Source organism: Rhipicephalus sanguineus, chromosome 7 (genome assembly GCF_013339695.2).
Source record: "Rhipicephalus sanguineus isolate Rsan-2018 chromosome 7, BIME_Rsan_1.4, whole genome shotgun sequence".
In the NCBI taxonomy this organism is placed as follows: domain Eukaryota; kingdom Metazoa; phylum Arthropoda; class Arachnida; order Ixodida; family Ixodidae; genus Rhipicephalus; species Rhipicephalus sanguineus.
In genome coordinates this window covers 156,574,283-156,596,468 of record NC_051182.1, presented here as the reverse complement: position 1 = coordinate 156,596,468, position 22,186 = coordinate 156,574,283, and the positions used below count along the sequence as shown (strand labels likewise).

General features: G+C 46.4%; 1 protein-coding gene across 4 annotated transcripts; it reads left to right on the top strand.

The window, feature by feature from the left end:
• The first annotated feature begins 371 nt into the window (after nt 1-371).
• LOC119400349 (acrosin-like) lies at nt 372-21,947 on the top strand. Of its 4 annotated transcripts, XR_005185075.2 has the most exons (6): nt 6,124-6,387; nt 7,973-8,048; nt 17,604-17,660; nt 19,189-19,245; nt 20,106-20,163; nt 21,808-21,947. XR_005185075.2 is itself a non-coding variant. In XM_037667368.2 (4 exons), the coding sequence occupies exons 1-4, from the start codon at nt 379-381 to the stop codon at nt 21,861-21,863; spliced, it is 378 nt and encodes a 125-aa protein (XP_037523296.2). In that variant the 5' UTR covers nt 372-378; the 3' UTR covers nt 21,864-21,947. The 4 variants fall into 4 exon arrangements, 1 of the variants encoding a protein (XP_037523296.2); XR_005185074.2 differs by lacking the exon at nt 7,973-8,048; XM_037667368.2 differs by lacking the exons at nt 6,124-6,387; nt 7,973-8,048; nt 20,106-20,163 and adding an exon at nt 372-586.
• Nucleotides 21,948-22,186: the final 239 nt, after the last annotated feature.

The following is a 22,186-nucleotide window of genomic DNA, read 5'->3' as shown; positions in this document are numbered from 1 at the left end:
ATTTAGAGGCATTTGTAAGCATTCAGGCACACACGCCAAAAATAGGCATTTATAGGCACTCTAAAAACACTATAAAACCACATCTTAACCTCTAATTCATGCTCATATATCAAAGTGGGGCGATAAGAGCGCAAGGAACAAAATAGGCATTTGCCTAAAATCCGGTCTCTAATCATTACGTCTTAGTTCACACAAACCAAAGCCTGGTGCTGCAAGTGAAAAACAATGCTTTTCATCATAGAGAGATAGAGGGAGAGAAGGTAACAAAGACGTTCCAAGTGCTGAAAGTGACTTTTCTGCGCGTCACCTTAACAATAGCAAGGGAAAACAGATATAAGAGGGAACAGGGAACTATTGTGTAACTCCGTGCCAGTAACAATGAGAAACCTTTTCTTTAACGTTGGGGCTCTTCTGTGCATTATTTCTCTTTTGGGAACGCTACGAGATGGTAGACAAGGATGCGTTCTTGCTGGAGGTCCTATGACTGGTCCGAAGACTCGTCCAGTCAGATCGGCACCACCTGTGAGGCCCCCTCCGCCTCCTCCAACCCCTCGACCACGTATAACTCCTCCGCCAAAACGTCCGAGTATGTCTTTTTTCCATAAATACATCTTCAAAAAAAGAGCAGCGTGAACATTAATACATTCACTTCTGAGATATAGAACTCGCCAACATGCATATGTATGTAACTGAGCCCCGATATCAGCCTGGTGTACTTGCTATACAGCAAAATTACAATTACAACCTAAAATACGCACTAAAACTAATAAACAGGAGCAAATTAACATCTGATAATTTAAATAACGTCCATTTCAAATGGGCTTGACCACGAAAGTTATCGCTTATCGCTGTATGCATGCGATTTTTTTTTTCTCAGTTTGCTAATAATGGAGGTGCACGACAGGCTCATATCAGCGATACGAAGCACAAAGCTGCACTCGTTCTGTCAATGAGATAATTGGGCGTGCCGTTATCCGTTCAATCACTTCGCTTCGTCATTATTTACAGCCAAATTCGCTCCGAGTCTCCGCCTCTGGAGATTGTCTAGCACCATCCGCGAGAACCGGGGGAACCACGTACGCATCGTCGACATTACCAGGAGCAGCAACTGTTTGATAACGGCTTAAAACACCGTGCACTAGAGCTTCCATATTTAGCTTCCTAATACCGGCGGCTTAATACACAGAAGCTTCCATGACGAGTGGGTGGTATAAAGGCCACCCATTATAGAACACTCAGGCATAACTTATCATCACCAGCAACAGCATGAATAAGTACGCAGCTGAGTAAATGCGCGTACTGCCTTACGGATGCGTACTGGGTAGTGTGCCAATTCACAAAGTGATGAATTATGGCGTGGCGGGCACTTCGCAACAGTACTCGCACTAGGCATTCTAGGATAGCTTAAAACGGCCAATGTTACGTGCACAAACTGTCCTTTCCGCGCTGCACGGTTGAGGCGTCCACCGAGAAACAAGTCCAGGCTACCGACTGCGAAGCCTATGCGAGCGAGGCCCGATGACGGTATCGCATTCTACTCTAGAAGGCCAAGCTGAAGCGTCCGTCAAACTTTACCTTCTTGGTGTAACATCTGGGAACGATACATACTAAAAACCAATAAAACCACGAGATGGTGTACAAAGAAAACAAGCTAGCGAAGGGCTGTTTGTTTCCTTTCCTTCTATATATCCAGCATATTGATCTATGACTTGTTTTCGAAGCGACTTGCAGAAACCGGCTCAAGTTCGCACTCTCTTCAATAATACAGCTGAACCTCGGTACAACGACCACTGTTATAGTGGTTTAGCGGTTAGAGCAAACTAAGTACGAATGTTGTTTGGTCACGCTTTATTTCAGTATTATTTATTCCAGGGGCGTAGCCAGAAATTTTTTTCGGGGGGGGGGGGGGGTTCAACCATACTTTATGTATGTTCGTGCGTGCGTTTGTATGTGTGCGTGCCTATATACGCAAGCAAAATTGAAAAATTTCGGGGGGGGGGGGGGTTGAACCCCCCCAACCCCCCCCCCTTGGCTACGCCCCTGATTTATTCTACAATAACGAAAAGGAAAATACCAGAGCCAACGCAATATCGGCTTCAACGAAGGAAATATATGGTTCACACCAGGCTCAATATTCCAAGGATAGCATAAAAAGAAAAAAAAAACGCTGAAGGACAATTCCCAACCGCATTTTTATTTGTTTGAAAAAGTAGCGATAGCGGCAGAAAATCTTGCTCATTTTGCGCAAAAAAAGGAAAAAAAGCCGCATGTGATTGATTGCGCTACAGTTTGACGAGATGTTTGAAATACCAGATGGAAATAGGCAAAGATTACCTTGTTAATCGTACGTTTGAAGCCGATATTACTGCGTTTCTCTATCTAGAATTTTTCGCGAGCCAGATCCCCGATTTGTGGCAGTCGAATTGTATCGCTACTCTTACGACGAATATCGTATATAACGAACTAAATTATGGTCTTGATGCTACTTGGTTATAACGAGTTTCGGATGTACACTATTTTATTTTTAAACACACTATGGAGAAACTCGCGTAACACCATGTACCACATGAATAATCGCGACTAACGCAGTAGCTGTAAGATTTTATTTCCATATCGACTCACTAGCTTCAGCGCGAAAAAACAATTTCTCTAGAAACTTGCCTTTACTGAGCACATGGTGCAACTTATGAGGAAGACATCCTAAAGTTGCTTCCACCATCTCAGTCGTTGACGCAATGTTTAACGTGGTCCTACATCATGATTTCATGGTAATTTAGAAAAGGTGCATGCGGACTCGGTTATAATTTAGCACGGTTAGTTTTAGGTAACTACGCTACGTTTATTTCTTGCCAAGCTTTTACAACGAACTTTCTTGAATTAATCATTTCATTCTGTTTTTACCCTCAACTTGAAGCACGCTAGTTTGCTTCGCTGCTTCGGCCGCCTTAGCAACAGGAGCGGTGTACAAACTGAGAGTATCCATTGGCGAGCCTCACTTCGTATAGCATTAGTTTCTTGCTATCGCATTCATTGCTTCGCCCTTGCGGCGAAACTGTGACTTTTTTATTAAAACGCCAGCGTTACCGAAAAAGGTTTTGCCGGCACTGAAGACGTTAATTTTGAAATTATTTGGTCACTGCAGCGGCCACGAGCGTGGGGCTACCGAGCAGGCGCGCGCGCACCCGAGATGCTCGTTGTAAGAGACGGCGCAGTGAAAGCTCGTTTTCGCGTCGTCAGACCGATTTAGTTCGAAACAGCAACACTTCTCGGGTGACTTGAAGTGACTAGCCGAGTTGTGCGAAACTGCATCGCAGGAAATCTAGGTTTACAAATATGAAAACGGTCTACAGCCAGTAAGCACATACTCTAATCGTCTGAAACAATTTGTATACACGATATTTTCATGGTGTTTATCGAGTCTAGCAAGAACGTTTGCAAAATTATTGTTTTTTCACTGCAGGACTCTAATAAACAAGACATATCAAGAGGCACCTCAATCTGGCAGCAGCAGCAGTATCAACGAAATTGAATAACAGCTTTAAAAGAAGCCTCAAGTGAACGGGTGCGAAGAGTCCATATTAATTGCATCAACGAGATCATTTCAGTGGTTCTATACACGCACTACATGCCCTTCATGCCGGAATATGTCGCATGTATGCTCATTTTCAAACAAATATAAAGTTGGTACTCATCTCTTGTTTTGCCATTTTTCCACTGATCACAGCTCTTATTATCGCACCCCGCTGTTTTGCGCTGCTTTAACGTCATGATACTCCTTATTTTGTTCACGCTAAGAAAATGGTAGACGGACGACTCGTATCGCGGTAGTTCTCTGTCCATAGTATGGACATATGAGTAAGTTCTGACGAGCGTCTGTGGTGGGCCATGGATTGATTGTAAGCCGCTGTGCCGCACTACAGTTGATCGTTAAAGTGTGTGTTGAATGGTCATTTAATTTGCAGCACTACAGCGGTAGCCAACTACCGCTGATTTCCTAATGTGTCCGTCCTAGTTATTATCGTGTGTTCACTGTTATGTTGTTCAGACGTGATAATTCATCTACATGATGACCGGCAAAATTATTAGGGACATTATTAATTTCATTTTGGACATTTTGTTTTAGGTTTAGTGGTATTGTTCGACGTATGTGCGTTTGTGTTTTTTTCCTCTCATATGCTTCTGTTTTTGTGTTTATTTCTTGTGTTGTATACTCGATCCACTCAAGAGCTCAGAAGTAGCCGGTGCCTTATTTTCGCAGCAGCATCTCCTTCACATCTGATGAATAAAAAACGCCTGCATGGAGACGTGGTAATTCTTCACCGCTTGGAAATAGTCCGCTCCTGGAATGACTCAAGCTTTCTTGCCGTGAAAACAGCAACGAGCTTCTAAAGAAATAAGGAATGCGTTGGTAACCTGTCACCCGTAGACAACAGGATTGCAGTTCCCGGGTGCTCTGCCACGCATTCTGTCTTGTCCGATGCTTATCTTCTGTTTTCGATTCGTTTAACACCCACCATGGTGGCGTAGTGGTCATGGTGGTCCGCTGCTGACCTGAAGGTTACGGGATCGAATCCCGGCTACAGCGGCTGCATTTTCGGTGGAGGCGAAATGCTCGAGGCCCGTGTACTTAGATGTAGGCGCACGTTAAAGATCCCCGGGTGGTCGAAGTTTCCAGAGCTTTCCGCTACGCCGTCCATCATATACATATCGTGGTTATGGGACGTAAAACCCCTACAATTAATATTATTGACTAAATAAACGCTCCATGAATACTACATCGAGGTTGCTGCATCAAAATAATGCGCAACTTTGAATCGATGGCGCTCTTTTCCCGCGTCCGCCAGCGCTAAGAAACCGTTTAATGATCTTCATACAAAAAAGGCTGAATCCTCATTTGAGACCTCAGATGCTGAAGCATTCGCGGTCACCACCGCGTGGGAATAATATGACTGATGAGATCATGGACTGATCATGTATTAAATGAAAAAAAAAAACAATATTATATCCAACAAAAAGAAGGACAGATGATTAAATAATAATTGCTGGGGTTTTACTTGACAAAACTAAGATGTAATTATGAAGCAAACCGCAGGGGGGTCGGGGGGGCAGCGGGGTAGCAGGGTAGCGGGGGGAGGCTCCGGATTTATATTGACTTCCTGGGGTACATCATGTAGAAAAGCTTTGGCTTCAGCTAGTTGGTCATACATACTTAGGGAAACACCGAAGCGCTAAGCATATGAAACGCCCGTCTTGTATACTGTGTTTTTAGAGCGCAGCGCTTAGGCGCCCGTTCCTGCGTTGAGCGGCGTCGCCGTTGGCGTTGGTATCGTCGACGTAACTGATAGAACGAGCAAGCACAGATGAAAGCGAACGTGGTGTCTGCCGATATCACGACCCACTAGCCTCTAACCTCGCTTTCTTCGTCCATCACGCGCGCTGGCCCCTCTGTCGAAGCTCGTGCGCATGCAGGGCTGGTACGTGCACTGCCGCTGGCTTCGCTTGTCGTAACGTGGCTGTCGGCGTTTCGCTTGGTTCTCGACGCCTGCACTGCACAGAGTGGTGTGCGCAACGCTCGAGCACTGGCAGCTTCTGTGGCAATATGTGACGAACGTTACATTGCTACGACTGCGGAAAGCCAAAGCTTCAAGCACTGTTGGCGTCGCCCCAACACGAAGCTGCGCTCAGAATTCTATTTAGGGAGTATCGTAATCATCGGTGAATGTTTCGTATTCGCCTGCTCAGCGCCTCGGTGTTTCTATAAGTGTGGAGTACATTACGAGGCACATAAATCTAAGCCCTATGGTGTTTGCGTTCCTCCCGCATACAAATGAGGCCGCCGTGTTCGAGAATCGAGCCGGCGCCCGCGAGCTTAGTAGCGAAACACCTTAAATGCTAGGTTACCGCCGTGGGTTGAGAGAGAGTAGAGAGAGAGAGAGGAGGAGGAGAAAATTACATGCACTTTTGTACTTCGCCTTTTGTCACTTTGCATTGGTTTCTGCTATTATACAGCTGCGGCTGAGTGCTCAACTGAACAATAATAAAGAATTTCGTAAGTATTAAGTCTAACTGACGCGTTTTTCTGTCATTGTGCATTGTGTCAATGCGAACACAGGGCCCCGTGGACGAAAAGCAGCTTCTTTAGTCATGCACGTCCACCCATAATGTCATATATCTGTAGAACTTATGCTCTTATCCTTTTTGTGGCTTTTGTGCTTCTCTGCGTGATAAAATATGAAGGCCCCTCATCCGCGCTCGCAAGTCCACTTTTCCGACGTAGCAAGTCAAAAGACAGTAGAGGTTTACCGGCAAGCGGGGGAAGAAAGCTAGGTAGCCCTGGAAACCTCGCACATCAGAGCCCGGATAGGTTACCGAGAACTGGAAGTAAAGGTATGTAAAAATTATTTTATTAATACCTAATGTTAAAGTGATAAAAATCGTTGAGGAGCAGTTGCTACCTTGAGGAAGACAAGTCCATTTGTCGGAGTGTTGGTTCCAGCAACATTCCCTAATCAACGATATCTTATCAGTTTAAGCTTCCATCTTATTTTTCTCATAGATATAAAAAATAAATGAAGGAGTTGTCGCTATTGCGTGGCGACGTCTACCCATTCTGTTCGGTTGTTAGGATGGAAAAGAATGAAGAAACAAAAATATTATATATGAATATATGCAGTCCTACATTTGTATGTTCAAAAGTTCTAGTTTGAACAAAGCGCACAAACAATTGCAGTGCACACTTTCAATGTAGTCCGCTTAATATTCATCACAAATATCAGTGTGTCAAAAATATGTTGAAGCATTTTTATTGCCTTGAGATTCATCCAAGGTGGCCATGGGCCAAGTATTTTCGCCAGGGAGAACGTTCGTTCCATGTCCAGTGAGTCGAGTTCCTGTTACAGTCGCTGTCTATATGTGTCGTGCTTTGAACAGTCGAGCAACAGATGACGCACTTCGTCGTCGTCGTCGTGGCCGTACGAACATATCCACGATGGCGCACGGTGAATCCGGAATAAGAAGTGCCTTGTGTAAGCGGTTTCGAGTCTTAGGCGATGCGTGAGGGTGCCGATACGTCGTGGGAGCTGAGGGTCTAATTGGCACTCACGATTATGGTCAACAGCGTACAAGTTCTAATCCTTCGTGCTGTCTGAGATCGAGGTGGTCAAATATAATTAGCTTTTTACTCTTCGTAACACGCTGTGTATGTCGCATTGTGATGTTGCAATGAGGTGGGTAATTGTGCATAATGATGAGCGGCTGTTCTCACTTTGTAGCTTCTGAGTGAGTGAACAACTTTATTGAACGATCCGGCAAAACAAGGAGAGGGGAATGAAAGCTGTTTTAAGATAGTGTATACTGAGCACTGCACGCGCTCGGGCCTACCCGAAAACCCGGCGAGCCTCACGGCGAGCCTGGGCCGAGCCCGAAGCCCGAAGCTCCGGGCTTAGGGTAAGGTCCGGGTTTGAGGTGGCAGGCTCGGGTCGGGTCCGGCTTGGACTTTCCTCACTTCTTAAGATTGTTCCACATATGTTGTGCATACATATATGTTCCACATATTGATTCTCAAGGAAACACTTTCTTTTATTTGGTGCGAACTATTTGGAAAATTTTTGTGAGAGACAAGTACTGAACTTCTTTTCCTTCTTGCGTATGGGGCTACTTGATAGACTAGGTGATTATATAGTTCATGTCTCACTATTCTGTGTAATAAAGCTTTTCCAAACCAAACTGTTCTGCGCTTTAGTAATTGCATTTGCTTTTCTTCTATATCCGAAGTGTTATTTTGTAATCGCAAGCTGTAAATGTTATATCATAAATTTATATAGTAACGTTATATCTATAACTTATCATCGAAAGGGATGACAGAGCTCCAAAGCAGGGCAACGTTCTTAAAAGTTCCCGCAGTCCGCTAAAACGAAAGGCCTGCGCGGAGTCTCGTTACGTAGAATCATTATAAAAGCGCGTTCTTTTTCAGTGGCCGCATCACGACTCCCAGTGGTCATGTGACGCGACGTGGACATGCGGCCTGCTTCTGTGCCCACATTGTTAACGTGATAGCTTTTGTCGGGTTCCGCTATGTGATGCGAGAGCTACGTGATAGTGCGGCAACATCGTCGGAATTTGCAGGAATAGCATAGGTCCAATAAACAAGGTGTGGGGCAGACCATATTCACTTGACGATATATCTGGCTTGAAAAAATACAGTTACGAATTCCGCGCTGGGAGATGTCCCCTAACCTCGAACCATATGTATACAATGAGTAAGCGTTGTGAAGCTTGTTAGCGTCTTTATTACCAAACTGGAATGAACCCCGAAAATAGATCGAAATCTCTTCGCCCACCGCTTGCCAGTCATACCCTCCTAGTTCGATCGCTACCTTCTGCCTGTACAACATCGTTGGCAAGGGATACGCCATAATCCAATTAAAAAAAAAACAGCACACTACAAACTCTGCATAACATAGACTGCTGAAACCTGCAAGGAGAGGACCACTACGAGGAGTTTTATAGATTATATTGAAGAGTGGCACATGAGAAGTCAAGCGACGAGCTGTACAACTATGTTCATTCTACAGAAGTCCGCAGGGACGTCCGAAATTTGCTCCATTGGTGGAAGTCTAAGAACTACGACTGCCGACGCCTTAATAATTCGCAAGGCAGATTTCATGCTCTTCGCGGCTAGCGCAAGCAGTTCAGCAGTTCAACAAACTATAGCGCAGCAGGATTTCTTCTGCAACAGAACATGGCGTGCTTACAGACGGAATCTCTTGACAATTTGACTTTTCGCACAATAACATGTGAAGGAATGAACTATAAACCAGGTACAAAGGCAAGCACTGGTCCATGGGGGCCCGGCCCCCCTGGGCCCGCCCTTGCTTTAGTCGAATGCGACAAACCCTCTTCCCGAACGTTCCCACACTCCCCAAGATATTGGCGGTGAGCGCAGCTGGTGGAGAAGGCAGCTTCTCGACACTGAAGAGAGTAAAAAACATATTTGAGGAACCGGATGGTTGAAGAGCGGCGTAATGACCTGGCCCTTACGTCCCTAGTAATCATAATTGTAGCGCAAGAAAACCAGACGTAGACACAAGTAAGGAACACATACACAGGACGGGCGCTAGACATCAACTGATTTATTACTACAGACAACATAAAAAGCCAAAAAACCGTCGGACATGAGCGCATGCGCACCATCACACTCCGAGGTGCTTCCTTATACCTGCATCACCATGTTTTACCACCTTACATGCGCAAGATTTCCTTTCAGATAGTCAAGTTCTTTACGAGAGAAGGCTGTCGACGCAACGCTGACACATTTTCTTTCATTCTCACTTATAGCAAACGCTTCTATTTCTCGCGTTGCCTGGTCCTTGCCTTTCTTAAGCACACGTGTAGTGGTGAGTTCTGGCGCTCATGTCCGACGGTTTTCTGGCTTTTTATGTTGTCTGTAGTAATAAATCAGTTGATGTCTAGCGGCCGTCCTGTGTATGTGTTCCTTACTTGTGTCTACGTCTGGTTTTTTTGCGCTACAATTATGATTACTAGTGATTCAAACCAACTAGCCCGCATCACCGCCTTGACTGCCCTTACGTCCATTCACCGGATGCAAGCCAGTGTTGACAAAGTTATAGCTCTGTTTATGGAGAAAACGCCACGCACGAAAATTGCATCGTAAGCCGCTCTCTTCGACCAGGCTACAAGTTAGTTTTAAATGTGAAGCATTTCTTAGCGAACTTCAGCAACTTTGAGCGTATCTATCTATCTATCTATCTATCTATCTATCTATCTATCTATCTATCTATCTATCTATCTATCTATCTATCTATCTATCTATCTATCTATCTATCTATCTATCTATCTATCTATCTATCTATCTATCTATCTATCTATCTATCTATCTATCTATCTAGCCGCCTACTACTTTGTGCTCTCCTGGCCGTTTCGTTAATAGGATTTACACCAAAATTGGTATGGCGTAACATGACTGTATGACGAACATAAATGACAAGTCATAACATGAAAATCATGACACGCATGTCATGTACAGCATGATTTACATGCCAAGCTCATGGCGCGCTGGCGGCCGTTTCGCTAGCTTGATCTACCCCGGAATTAGTATTGCGCGACGTGCCTGTGTGACGAACATAAAAACACGAGTTAACATGAAAATCATGACACGCATGTCATGTACAGCATGACTTACGTGCCACGCTCATGGCGCGCTCGCGGCCGTTTCGCTAGCTTTACATACACCAAAATTGGTATCTTGCGACGTGACTGTCTAAAGAACATAAATAACACGAGTTAACATGAAAATCATGACACGCATGTCATGTACAGCATGACTTACGTGCCAGGCTCATAGCGCGCTGGCGGCCGTTTCGCTATAGCTTGATATACACCAAAATTGGTATCTTTGCGACGTGACTGTGTAATGAACATAAATAACACGAGTTAACATGAAAATTATGACACGCATGTCATGTACAGCATGACTTACGGGCCACGCTCATGGTGCGCTGGCGGCCGTTTTGCTAGCTTGATCCCCGAAGTTGGTATTGCGGGACGTTACTGTGTGACGAGCATAAATAATAGGAGTTAACATGAAAACCATGACACGCATTTTCCTCAATGACATACAAGACGATGTATGCAGCTCTTTGCTGGCTGCTTCGCATTACATCGACTCCCACAATGCGTGGGATCTGCCGCCTTTTTTTATTGCGATAGCAATTATATGGACAGTCTCGGCTGGTTTTTTCCGTCGCCGCCATCATGCACCGTATATGTATAAGTATGTGTATATATATAAAAGTCCTAAAGAAAAATCATTCAGATAAATGCTTCCGAGGCGCGGAATCGAACCAGCGACTTCTCGGTCCGTAGCGCGTGCCGCTAACCACTACACCACCAAACGCAGATCCTGCAGGTAGCTAACGGCGAGCGTTATATACATACCCTTTACCGCCGTACTCAAAGACGGAGGCGCTTATAAGCGTTTCTTCATTACCAGCGAGATGCGCGAGGAGCGCAACCGACACATTTAAAGGTCGTCGGCCAGCTTGCTCGCTTCTTTTAATATTTGAGCAGGGAGAACCTTGCCCTTCCACTGTCTGCTCGCGCGTTAGTTGCTGCCGGGGGGCAGGTGTTTCTGCAGCATAGCAGTGCGTCCATCACGGGCCGCTTTTCTTGCTGTACATTCATTGCTTCGCCCTTGCGGCAAAACTGTGACTTTTTTTCTTTTGCACTGGCATTTACTATATGGTGAAACCATTCGGGTGTGCCTTGGCCTACCAAAAGATACATCAACTATCGGAACCCTCGCCAAAAGCAGACGCCTATCAGCTCCAGTGCTCCTGCAGCATTACTGTTTTCGCGTCCACTTGCGCTATGCCACCAGACTGCCAGGTCATCCGCTTGCTTCAGACAGCGGTCCTGTGGTATGGAAGTTACTCCCGCTGCATTATCAAAGCGCATCGATGCCTGTGGAGCCATCGTGGAAAGTTCCTTCATGGTCAATTGTGACTTTCGTGCCTGGGTTCAATAACAAGAGGAGCACACCAGGACCAGCACTAACATATTTCACTCTACAGCAGATGGAAAGCAGCTACAAGACTTACCGTCATATTTAGACTGACGGCTCTTTAACGCCTACGACATCTGCCATTGGGGTCTGGATTCCGTCTGCCAATGTCACCATTTCTGCCACTCTCAGTCACCGTACTTCATCTACAGCCACCGAACTGGCTGCACTACGGGCTGCTTTTAATTACCTCGTAGACCAGACAGCCGAGTCTTGGGTCATCTTCACCGACTCAATATAGGCGCTGCAGTTTCTGAAGTCCCCAAGCACGCAGGAACAGCACGCAATGGACATCAAACGCATATGCAAGAAAGCCTGCGAACTGAATCACCCAACTCTTCTACAGTGGATACCTGCCCACTGCGGAATACAAGGCAACGCCCAGGCAGATGGCGCTGCCAAAGCTGGACATGACGCGTCGAGAGAAATGGTTGAAATACCTTTCTCGAAAAACGATGCGGCGACACTCGTATCGGCACACGCTTGGCGCTTCCAGCGATCCCTCTGGACAGATGCTAGTCACCAGTATGGGCCTCTTTACAAAATTTATCCATCTTGTGTCTTCCATATGCCGCGAGACCTCAACAGAAAAGAGGAAAGATACTTGCACCGCATCAGATTAAACGGCGCCTACATTAATTATTTCAAGAGCAAAGACAAGCTGTCAGACTCATCATTGTGCGTTCACTGTAACGTCACAGAACACTTGAAACACGTTCTGTGTGAATGCAGGCGATACGTATGAGAAAGGCGATCTCTGAAGGCGGGCTTGCACCTTCAACGGAACTCATGTATAGAACTGCGGCACATTCTGGGCCCATGGCAAAGCAGCACCTGTGCGTTACGCGCCACGCAAGCGCTGCTGACTTTCTTGCAGGCCACAAGGCTGACCGAAACTTTGTAAACAGTGTAGTCTATGTATGTGTGTGTGGTTATCAGTGTATATATCATAATCATCACCCAGCACCTGGATTAGCATGTCAGCGAATAGCCAGACAAACTACTACAGCTTTTCATTAAAACATTTCTGTCTCATTCACAATGCCATTCATTAAAATTGCTGGCTAAAATGAATGTTAGCGTTCTGCATCTTTTGTGTCATGAAAGCATCCGTGTTTTCGTTCTTTGTTGACGAATAAAATTATTTTCCCGAACGTGTCTGTTCTTTAAGGATTGCTGCCATAATATGGCTCACGTTCTTCTTGCAGGTCTATTGTTGAGATAGAGTGTGAGAAGTTCGGTAGGGATAGCATCCGCCATTCTTATTTTTTTTTTGCCGCACATCTGTAAGTGGGCGCCAGGTTTCCTTGCACCCCGCCGCTTTTTTTTTGTCGCTCCTTTTTTCATCACTGACTCTGTATGACCATTCATGGTCGAGAATATTTGGTTGGAAAGCATTGTTTCTGCTGCACACGCACTAGCTTTACTGCATCGTTAAAAACTTGCTTTCCATCGCGGATTAACTCGCCTCTTGTGCTGCATTCTACTTTGTGCTCATTTTCTTCTAATAATTAAGCGCCTTTTATATTCCCGGGCAACCTTTTTTCTTTTTGCCATTGAAAGACTTTCTGTCGAACAATTAAGACTTGACCCCCCCCCCCCCCACCCAGAAAAAAGTCCTGGCTACGTGCCAGCTGTAAACTATGCCACCAAAAACTTATTTCATTTTTATTTGTCTATGCCTTCAAGGCCGTAGGCATTACAGAGGGGCCTGGGTACAAAGATAGAAGTTAAGGCAAACGACAAACGCAGCAAACAATCGATAGAGTTAAAAGTTTTTTGTAAATGCAGAGTAACTTTCTCAGTACAGAGTTTTTATTTGGTTTTGTTGCTATTTGAATAAAAAACTACTATTGCCCCATACTGGTACTTCTATTGCATCCGTTTTAGTTTCTCAGGCAGATGTACTTTCTTTTTCACTGCGATAACAGTATGAGGATGCTTATACTTGTACGTAAAATAACAGCGCGGAAGACGACGGACGAACACACAAAGAGGAACGAGCGCTGTGTCTCTGTGTGTTCGTCCGCCGTCTTTTGCGCTCTTATTTTACAATCATGAGCAACCAACTAGCCCGATTTACCGCCATTATAGTTGTTACCAAAAGGTCCAGCTGTCAGATGTACTTCATTTGACATAATAACAATGTGTCTATCCCTTTTTTATTCTGCATATCTTTACGCCAACGACTGGGTGCGTTTTAAAAAAATACGCCATGATTACGATAGGGTTGCCGTGTAGACGGCCCTCAACAACGCGGGGTGTTAGTGGCTTATAAAAAATTCCCTTTCCTACCGTTCCTGCTTTTCTTCCTGATCCTTCTACTATGTATATTAAATCTCGGACGATTCTTGGTGGGCAGACGATAACGTATACACGCACGGCAGTTTAACACGAAAAAAAAAACCTTCTTTTTCCTCAATGTAGCACCTGACACTACGCCAATTTTCACGTGATCTCCATAAAAGTTCGGAAGGTACGGGCTGTCAAGTTAATAATCCACCTAAAAAACTACTCCCTCTGGGTAAAAGCAACTGATAATAGGTTGCCAACGAAGGAGAATACTTGATGAAGGTAAAAACCTCGAGGCTCTGCGCCGACCAAAATGAAAATTAAAACACACAGCAAAGACGTTTCGGGGAAGAATACTGTATCTGAGAATACTGTATTTCGGGGAAGAATACTGTATCTAACATAAACACACCCCTTATGCGCAGCTCCATCAACGCAAAAAGCCCGCAATTTGAGAGACCAGTAACAAGGTAGCTCTTTCAAGGGGGTGGCTGTCCAGTAAACGTCAAATGAGCGAAACCGACAGGCTTGAAAGAAAGGCGACTTAAAAATTAGTTAGGACTGACCACGATGCTGCTGAAATTTTACCTCCAATGTTGGAAAATGTTGTTATTAGCTTAAGCCCAGAGCAGCTGGAATCGCTGGAGTTGGTTATCTTCAAAACCCAGACCAAATTTATTCATTGGGTGTGAACAGCTGGGCACGGCGCCGCCCTTTAAAAGCAGTCAGAAACCATTAATATTATGTATATTTATAAGCAATAAAAACGTCAGTTTAAACGCAAAGGCAAACCAATGAATGCGATCACAACAAATTAAAATGTCATGCGTAGAAACTGCTAGCAGCTCGCTATTTTAGAAAACACGGTCGCTGGGGCGAGCGAAGTCAAACTGTTTGGGGACTACTAGGTATGATTTCATGACTGTTCGCCATGCAAGGAATTACGAAAAGACAGTAGAAAAATCACACCATCTCCGCTAAAGGGGACCATGAGGCGATGCGAAGCAGTGTTTCGGCATGTAGAGCCCGCGTTTCAGAGGTGGAGTGGTGAGGGGGAAAGGGGAGAGGGGAAGTGGAGAGGTGGAATGGAGAGGGGAGGGGAAAGGGGATGGGAGAGGGAGATGGGAGGGGAGAGGAGGAGTGGATAGGGGGTGGAGAAGGGAAATGAGAGGGGAAAGGGTAGGGGGAAAGGGAAGGCGAGAGGTGATGTGGAGAGGGAAAGGGGAGAGAGGGAGTGGAGAGGGGAAGCGGAGAAGGTTTGCGAATGCGCAGTAAGGGTGGTCACGCCGCATACCACCACCACCACCGGATTGAACTCCGCCTTAAGATGCTTCACATCTAAAATTACACCATCTCCCGCTAAAGGGGACCATAAGACAATCCGAAGCCGCGTTTCAGCTTGTCGAGCCCGCGTTTCATCCGTAGCAGTTTCCCGCCGACGTTGCCGTTTGCAATGGGCTTCCCTAGCCCGGAGCTCGGGGTCCGCTTGCCGACGTTTACGTTGGGCTTCGGCGCGTCGAGCCTTGCGCTGCTGCGCGGTCTCGGCAGCCATTAAGGTATTACCGAACTGGCACCGACGTCGACGTTGCCACTCCTGACAAGGGCGCAGACGGCCCAGTGACTGAGCGTGTGTACGACCTAACGCGAGCCTTTCATCTAAACGAGGAGGGGGAGTGAAGAGGGGCTGTAGGAGTGGAGAGGGAAGAAGAGGAGTGGAGAGCGGGCCGCGTATCTGCGTGTTTCGCTGCAAATGTCGTCGAAAGATGATAGTCTTCTGCCGGCCGTACTGCATGAGTCCTGGTCTCATCCGCGGCTCATTCGCTCTAATGTTTCCTGGGCACGCTTGAGACGACGGGCGTAGGCACGCCGGCGCCTTTCCGCTACAGTTCGGTCGTCGGTATTTTCCCTGTGTTGCCTGCGCATGTCTTGTAGAGTGGGTTGTATTTCATCAAGCGGCCATTTATGCTTTGCCTTGCCTTGCCTCACTCCGCGCCTCCTCTATGTTGCATCGGCCGCATCTCGCTGGCATTGATAGCGTCGAATTTTCAGCGCCACCTAAGAAACACTAAGATCTTTATAAGTACGTATCTATGTATTTTATAGTAAAGGTACACACCATCTAATACTTACGTATTGATGTTGCGCCTCAGGTATGCGTAATATTTGCTTTTTGATCGACAGTGTTCACAAGTATGAACGCAGCTACCAGTTCAAGGTGGCTTGGCGTTCAGGAAGTGCTTTAATTTTGGCCGGGTGGCTGAATAGTGTGAGAGAGAGACAGACAGACAGACAGACAGACAGACCAAATTTCTGCGTTCAAGTATCCCAAGAAAGACTATCGTCTTTAAAGAGACACACACGAAAGAAAGAACACTGGCACGAGCGTTCTTACTGTACCGTTTGATTCCGTGAGTACACGTCTTTTTTTTAGATGCGAAGCATATCTTGCTCGCCGGTATGTCCCGCGGTGTCGGCCTGGGCGTCCGCACTCACACTACGCATGCGCAACTGCCCTCCTTCCCTCTTTCCAAGAGCTGCACGTTACTCTCTCCACTTCTCTCTCAGCCCCTGCTTGCGCTTCTCCTGCGTTCTAGCCTCTGCCCTCACGGCGCAGGCGCATGCGCTACTCTCCTCCTCTAGTCTCCTCTCCTTCATGTGTTAATATAAAGCGGGTAGAGCGCTGCGCGCGTTGTGCAGCGCTTGCTTCGGTTGACTCCTCTGAAATGCGGGCTCGACATGCCGAAATTCTCTCCTACGCAACGCCGCGATAAGCGCTAGCGCATGCGCGTCCCCTCCCCCTTTCTCTCCTCTCCTACGCTGCCCCCTCTCGCGCACCTGTCGACCGCGTTCCCCGCTCGCCCTGTGAGAATTAACGGCCAGGCTAGAGGGAAGGCACGACGCGCGTAGTGTTCCTCTTCGCGTTCCACTACGCGAGGTCGGTAGCATGCCCGAGGTCAGTATCTTGTTAACCGAACGCCAACGGAACGCGATTTTGCAAGTGCTCTGGCTTCGCATCGCCTCATGATCCCCTTTAGCGGGAGATGGTGTAATGTTTTAAATGCGAATGCATTTCATAGTCGGGCTATGTAAGGCATCCGGCGTTGTCCGCGCGCCTCTCCACTCTCACTCCCTCTCCCATAGCAACAGCTGCGGGCGCGCGCGCTTATCCTCGCCTCTAGCAAACGGAGCAGGTGGTGCGGGCGGAGTAGCGGAGAGTGAGTGGATAGGAGGAGCGCGCTCTGGCGTGAGAGGGCGCTCGCATCGTGCGAGCTCGGCGGAGCTCCCGCGTGTGTGGAGAGAGTGTAAGAGAGGGTAGGGGCAGTGCTTCGGCGCTCCTTCTCTCGCCATTCGCTCTCTCTCCTCCCTGCGCCACCGCCTCAATGCAGTGCGTTTGAAACGCGAATGTAGCGTTTGTGCTGCCTTGGCACAGCCTGAAAACAGCGCGTTCTAAACGCGTTTGTGCTGCATTGAAGGCGGTGGCAACATCCCTGAGGTGATTACGAACTCACATAGGAAGCGTTCGTTGAAAGAGGCGCCCAAAAGGGAGACACTTGAACGCGTCGATATGTCCAGCTTTACGCCATCAAAATTACTACGCCGTGTACTCTCGGCGCAAGAAATGCATTCGCATTTCCTCACGATTCCCTTCGGGGAGGTAGGGGCATTTTTTTTCCATGTTGCTTAAGCGCTGCAAATGCATGGAGCATAAATACAGGTTCTTCTCTTGCAGGAGATAATTATAAGGCACCGAATGGGCAGACACACTCAGGTGGACGTTCACGAAGCCGTGAGTGAACTGTTTATCTTATCTTGTTCTTATTTTGGAATTGTTTCTATAGTGTTTAGGTGTTAGTGGATCTGCATCTTATTAAAACCCGTTTCAAGCTGCATCGACGAAAATCGAATCACGCGTTCTTCCCAGCAAATGTCGTCAAAACAAAATAGTCTTCTGCCGGCCGTACTGCATGAGTCCGTGGTCTCATCCGCGGCTCATCAGCACGGACGTTTCCTGGTCACGCCTGAGACGACGGGCGTCGGCACGCCGGCTCTTCTCCGCTGCAATTCCGTCGTCGGTCTTTTCCCTGTGTTGCCTGCGCATGTCTTGTGGAGTGCGTTGTATTTCATCAAGCGGTCATTCATGCTTTACCATGCCTTGCCTCAGACATCGCCTCCTCTTTGTTGAATTGGCCGAATCTGGCTCGCATTGACAGCGTCGTATTTTCAGCGCCGCCTAAGAAACACTAGGGTCTTTATAATTACGTATCTATGTATTTATGGTAAAGGAACACACCATCTAATACTTACGTATTGATGTTGCGCCTCAGATATGCGTAATATTTGCTTTTTGATCGACAATGTTCACAAGTAGGAACGCAGCTACCAGTTCAAGATGGCTCGGCGTTCAGCAAGTGTTTTAATTTTCGCCGGGTGGCTGAATAGTGTGACAGACAGACAGACAGACAGACAGACAGACAGACAGACAGACAGACAGACAGACAGACAAAATTTCTGCGTTCAAGTATCCCAAGAAAGACTATCGTCTTTAATGACACACACACGAAACAAAGAACACTGGCACGAGCGTTCTTACTGTACCGTTTGATTCCGTGAGTACATGTCTTTTTTTTAGATGCGAAGCATAGCTTGCTCGCCAGTATGTCCCGCGGCGTCGGCCTGGGCACACTACGCACGCGCAACTGTCCTCCTTCCATATTTCCAAGAGCTGCGCGTGACTCTCTCCACTTCTCCCCCAGCACCTGCTTGCGCTTCTCCTGCGTTCTCGCCTCTGCCCTCACGGCGCAGGCGCATGCGCTACTCTCCTCCTCTAGTCTCCTCTCCTTCATGTGTTAATATAAAGCGGGTAGAGCGCTGCGCGAGTTGTGCAGCGCTTGCTTCGGTTGTCTCCTCTGAAATGCGGGCTCGACATGCCGAAATTCTCTCCTGCGCAACGCCGCGATGAGCGCTAACGCATGCGCGCCCCCTCCTTCCCCCTCTCTCTCCTCTCCTACGCTGCCCCTCTCTCGCGCACCTGTTGACCGCGTTCCCCGTTCGCCCTGTGAGAATTAAAAGCCAGGTTAGAGGGAAGGCACGACGCGCGTAGTATTCCTCTTCGCGTTCCACTACGCGAGGTCGGTAGCATGCCCGAGGTCGGTAGCCTGTCCACCGAACGCCAACGGAACGCGATCGTGCAAGTGCTCCGGCTTCGCATCGCCTCATGTTCCCCTTTAGCGGGAGACGGTGTAATGTTTTTTTTTTTCTATGTCGCTTGAGCGCTGCAAATGCATGAAGCATAAATACAGGTTCTTCTCTTGCAGGACATAAATATAAGGCACCGAATGGGCAGACACACTCAGGTGGACGTTCACGAAGCCGTGAGTGAATTGTTTATCTTATCTTGTTCTTATTTTGGAATTGTTTATATAGTGTTTAAGTGTTAGTGGATCTGCATCCTATTAAAACCCGTTTCCAGCTGCATCGACGAAAATAGAATCATGCATTCTTCCCAGCAAATGTTGTCGAAACACGATAGTCTTCTGCCGGCCGTACTGCATGAGTCCTGGTCTCATCCGCGGCTCATCCGCATGGACGTTACCTGGTCACGCTTGAGACGACGGGCGTCGGCACGCCGGCTCTTGTCCGCTGCAATTCCGTCGTCGGTCTTTTCCCTGCGTTGCCTGCGCATGTCTTGTGGAGTGCGTTGTATTTCATCAAGCGGCCATTCATGCTTTACCTTGCCTTGCCTCAGAAAGCGCATCCTCTTTGTTGAATCAGCCGCATCTGGCTCGCATTGACCGCGTCGCATTTTCAGCGCCGCCTAAGAAACACTAAGGTCTTTATAATTACGTATCTATGTATTTTATATTCAAGGAACACACCATCTAATACTTACGTATTGATGTTGCGCCTCAGATATGCGTATTATCTGCTTTTTGACCGATAGTATTCACAAGTATGAACGCAGCTACCAGTTCAAGATGACTGGGCATTCAGCAAGTGCTTAATTTTGGCCGGGAGGCTGAATTATGTGATAGACAAGACTGACCAAAATTTCTGCGTTCAAATATTCCAAGAAAGACTAATCGTCATTAAAAAAGACAGACACGAAAAAAAGAACGCTGGCACGAGCGTTCTTACTGTCCCGTTTGATTCCGTGACTGCATGTCTTTTTTTTTTCCATGTCGCTTAAGTGCTGCAAATGCATGGAGCATAATTACATGTTCTTCTTTTGCAGAACCAAACTTTAAGGCCACCGAGTGGGCAGACACACTCAGGTAGACGTTCACGAAGCCGTGAGTGAATTGTTTGTCTTATCTGGTTCTTATTTTGGAATTGTTTATATAGTGTTTAAATGTTCAGTGCATCTGCATCCTATTAAAACCCGTTTCAGGCTGCATCGACGAAAATCGAATCATACGTTCTTCCCAGCCTATAGGTGTACTTGTTTACATCATACAGTCTGCATCAAATAGGCTTTTCGTGTCAATAATTATTGTACCACACTTCGACAACTATAAAGCTGGTAATGTCAACATAATATATTTCTAACATATTTACGTAACATTCAGACGAAGGTCGGTGCGTCGACGAAATGTCCAATTCATTTACCTGATATGTACTGATGGGCTAGTTGGTGGGTTATGATATTTGATACAGCGCTTGTGTTTGCGTCATTTTATGTGTGCGTGATTGTGTCCTTTTGTGCGCTGCTTCTTAAAATATCATCCAGTGCACTTCTGGACTTTCCAGCGACACCTTCTTTTATTATTTAGGATTTCCTGAATGGTCTCATATATATATATATATATATATATATATATATATATATATATATATATATATATATATATATATATATATATATCAGTAAAAAGAAGACACGCGTCAAAGAACGAAATGGGTTCTTATGTCCGGCGGTGCGTCCCAGCCGAGACGTAGGGCGTATGATAACACGCGCGGGAAAATCGGTTACTATGACGAAGCCCGGTCTCACCGCAGAAAGGTACATGAAGCCTTTTGTAATTTCGCCGTTTGTCTTCTTTTTTAACTGAGATTATTTACCTTATTTACCGGCGTCCAAGAAAGTCGTTTCCAGCGATATATATATTATATTATATATCATATATATATATGGCCGTAGGGTATGTCCGGCTAGGGGCAATTTTATATCACCAAAAGCTGCTAAATAATATGGTGAGGGGTTTGTATATACTTCAAACGAAAGTCATGACCGCGCTCGAATTGTCTTGATCAAATCGGGAAGTTGGTAGAATCGAAAGAAATATTTCGGTCCATCGAAATCCAAAATGGTAACGAAGTATCACCCAAAAGCCACCACGGCATTGTCTTGGTCGCTAGTTCATGCTTCTATACGCGTAGAAAGTTGGTTAAGACGGCACGGATATGGATTCTCACACGTTCATCTGGACATGAAGCCTCATCTGGACATGAGGCGATGGAGGCCAAGTAGACTGAGGTCACGTTGAGCTATCACAGGCTGCCGATATGCAATGACAGGAGAAAGAATGTAATGACAGCGCGTGAAGGCCCAGCAACAACATTACGAGCAGACGATTAGTTCCATCTGTCGCATGAACCATGACAAAACGAAGGCAATCACCCTAGTGTTCTTGTGAGAGCATTTACCGAGACAATGAATCATCGCTTCCCATAGGGCCAACGTAAGCGCACGCCCCCCCCCCCCCCCCCAATCTGTTTGATTCGCTGTTCTGTGCGTGGTTGCGGCGTGCAGGTCCATCAAGATAACATTTGTGTCGTGGCTACCACGATAGCGTTAAAGCGCATGCTTGAAGACAAGCCTGTCTCTTTTAGAAGGAAATCACCGGTTCATTACTAATTTATTACGAGAAAAATATCGCTAAATCGGGTTCGCTTTGGCAAACATGTTTCAAAAGTGCTATTCTTCTATGCCATAGCGGAAGACCCGGAGAAGAGAAAACGGCGGCTGGAAAGAGTCAGCAGAATAATGTGATGATGACTACCCCGACTCTTCTCTGGCTTGGTGCCGCACCATAATGTTTGTTATAAACACGCTGACAATAAATGTTTTGCTTTATTGGTTTGTATTTCATTGAATGATAGTGCCACGTGCGTTTCTTATTATCACTTTCATCTATAAAGTTTCATCTCTGACGTGCTGACTGCTGCCTTCGTCGACGTGACGACCACGTGACAATAGAAATATAGGGAGGGTATTTGTTTTTCTTGCCTGCTAAATTCCCTGACAAAAAAATTTCTTCCCAACAGGACTGCTTGCATTTAAGCGCATCGTACGGTGACATCGAGTATCGGAGG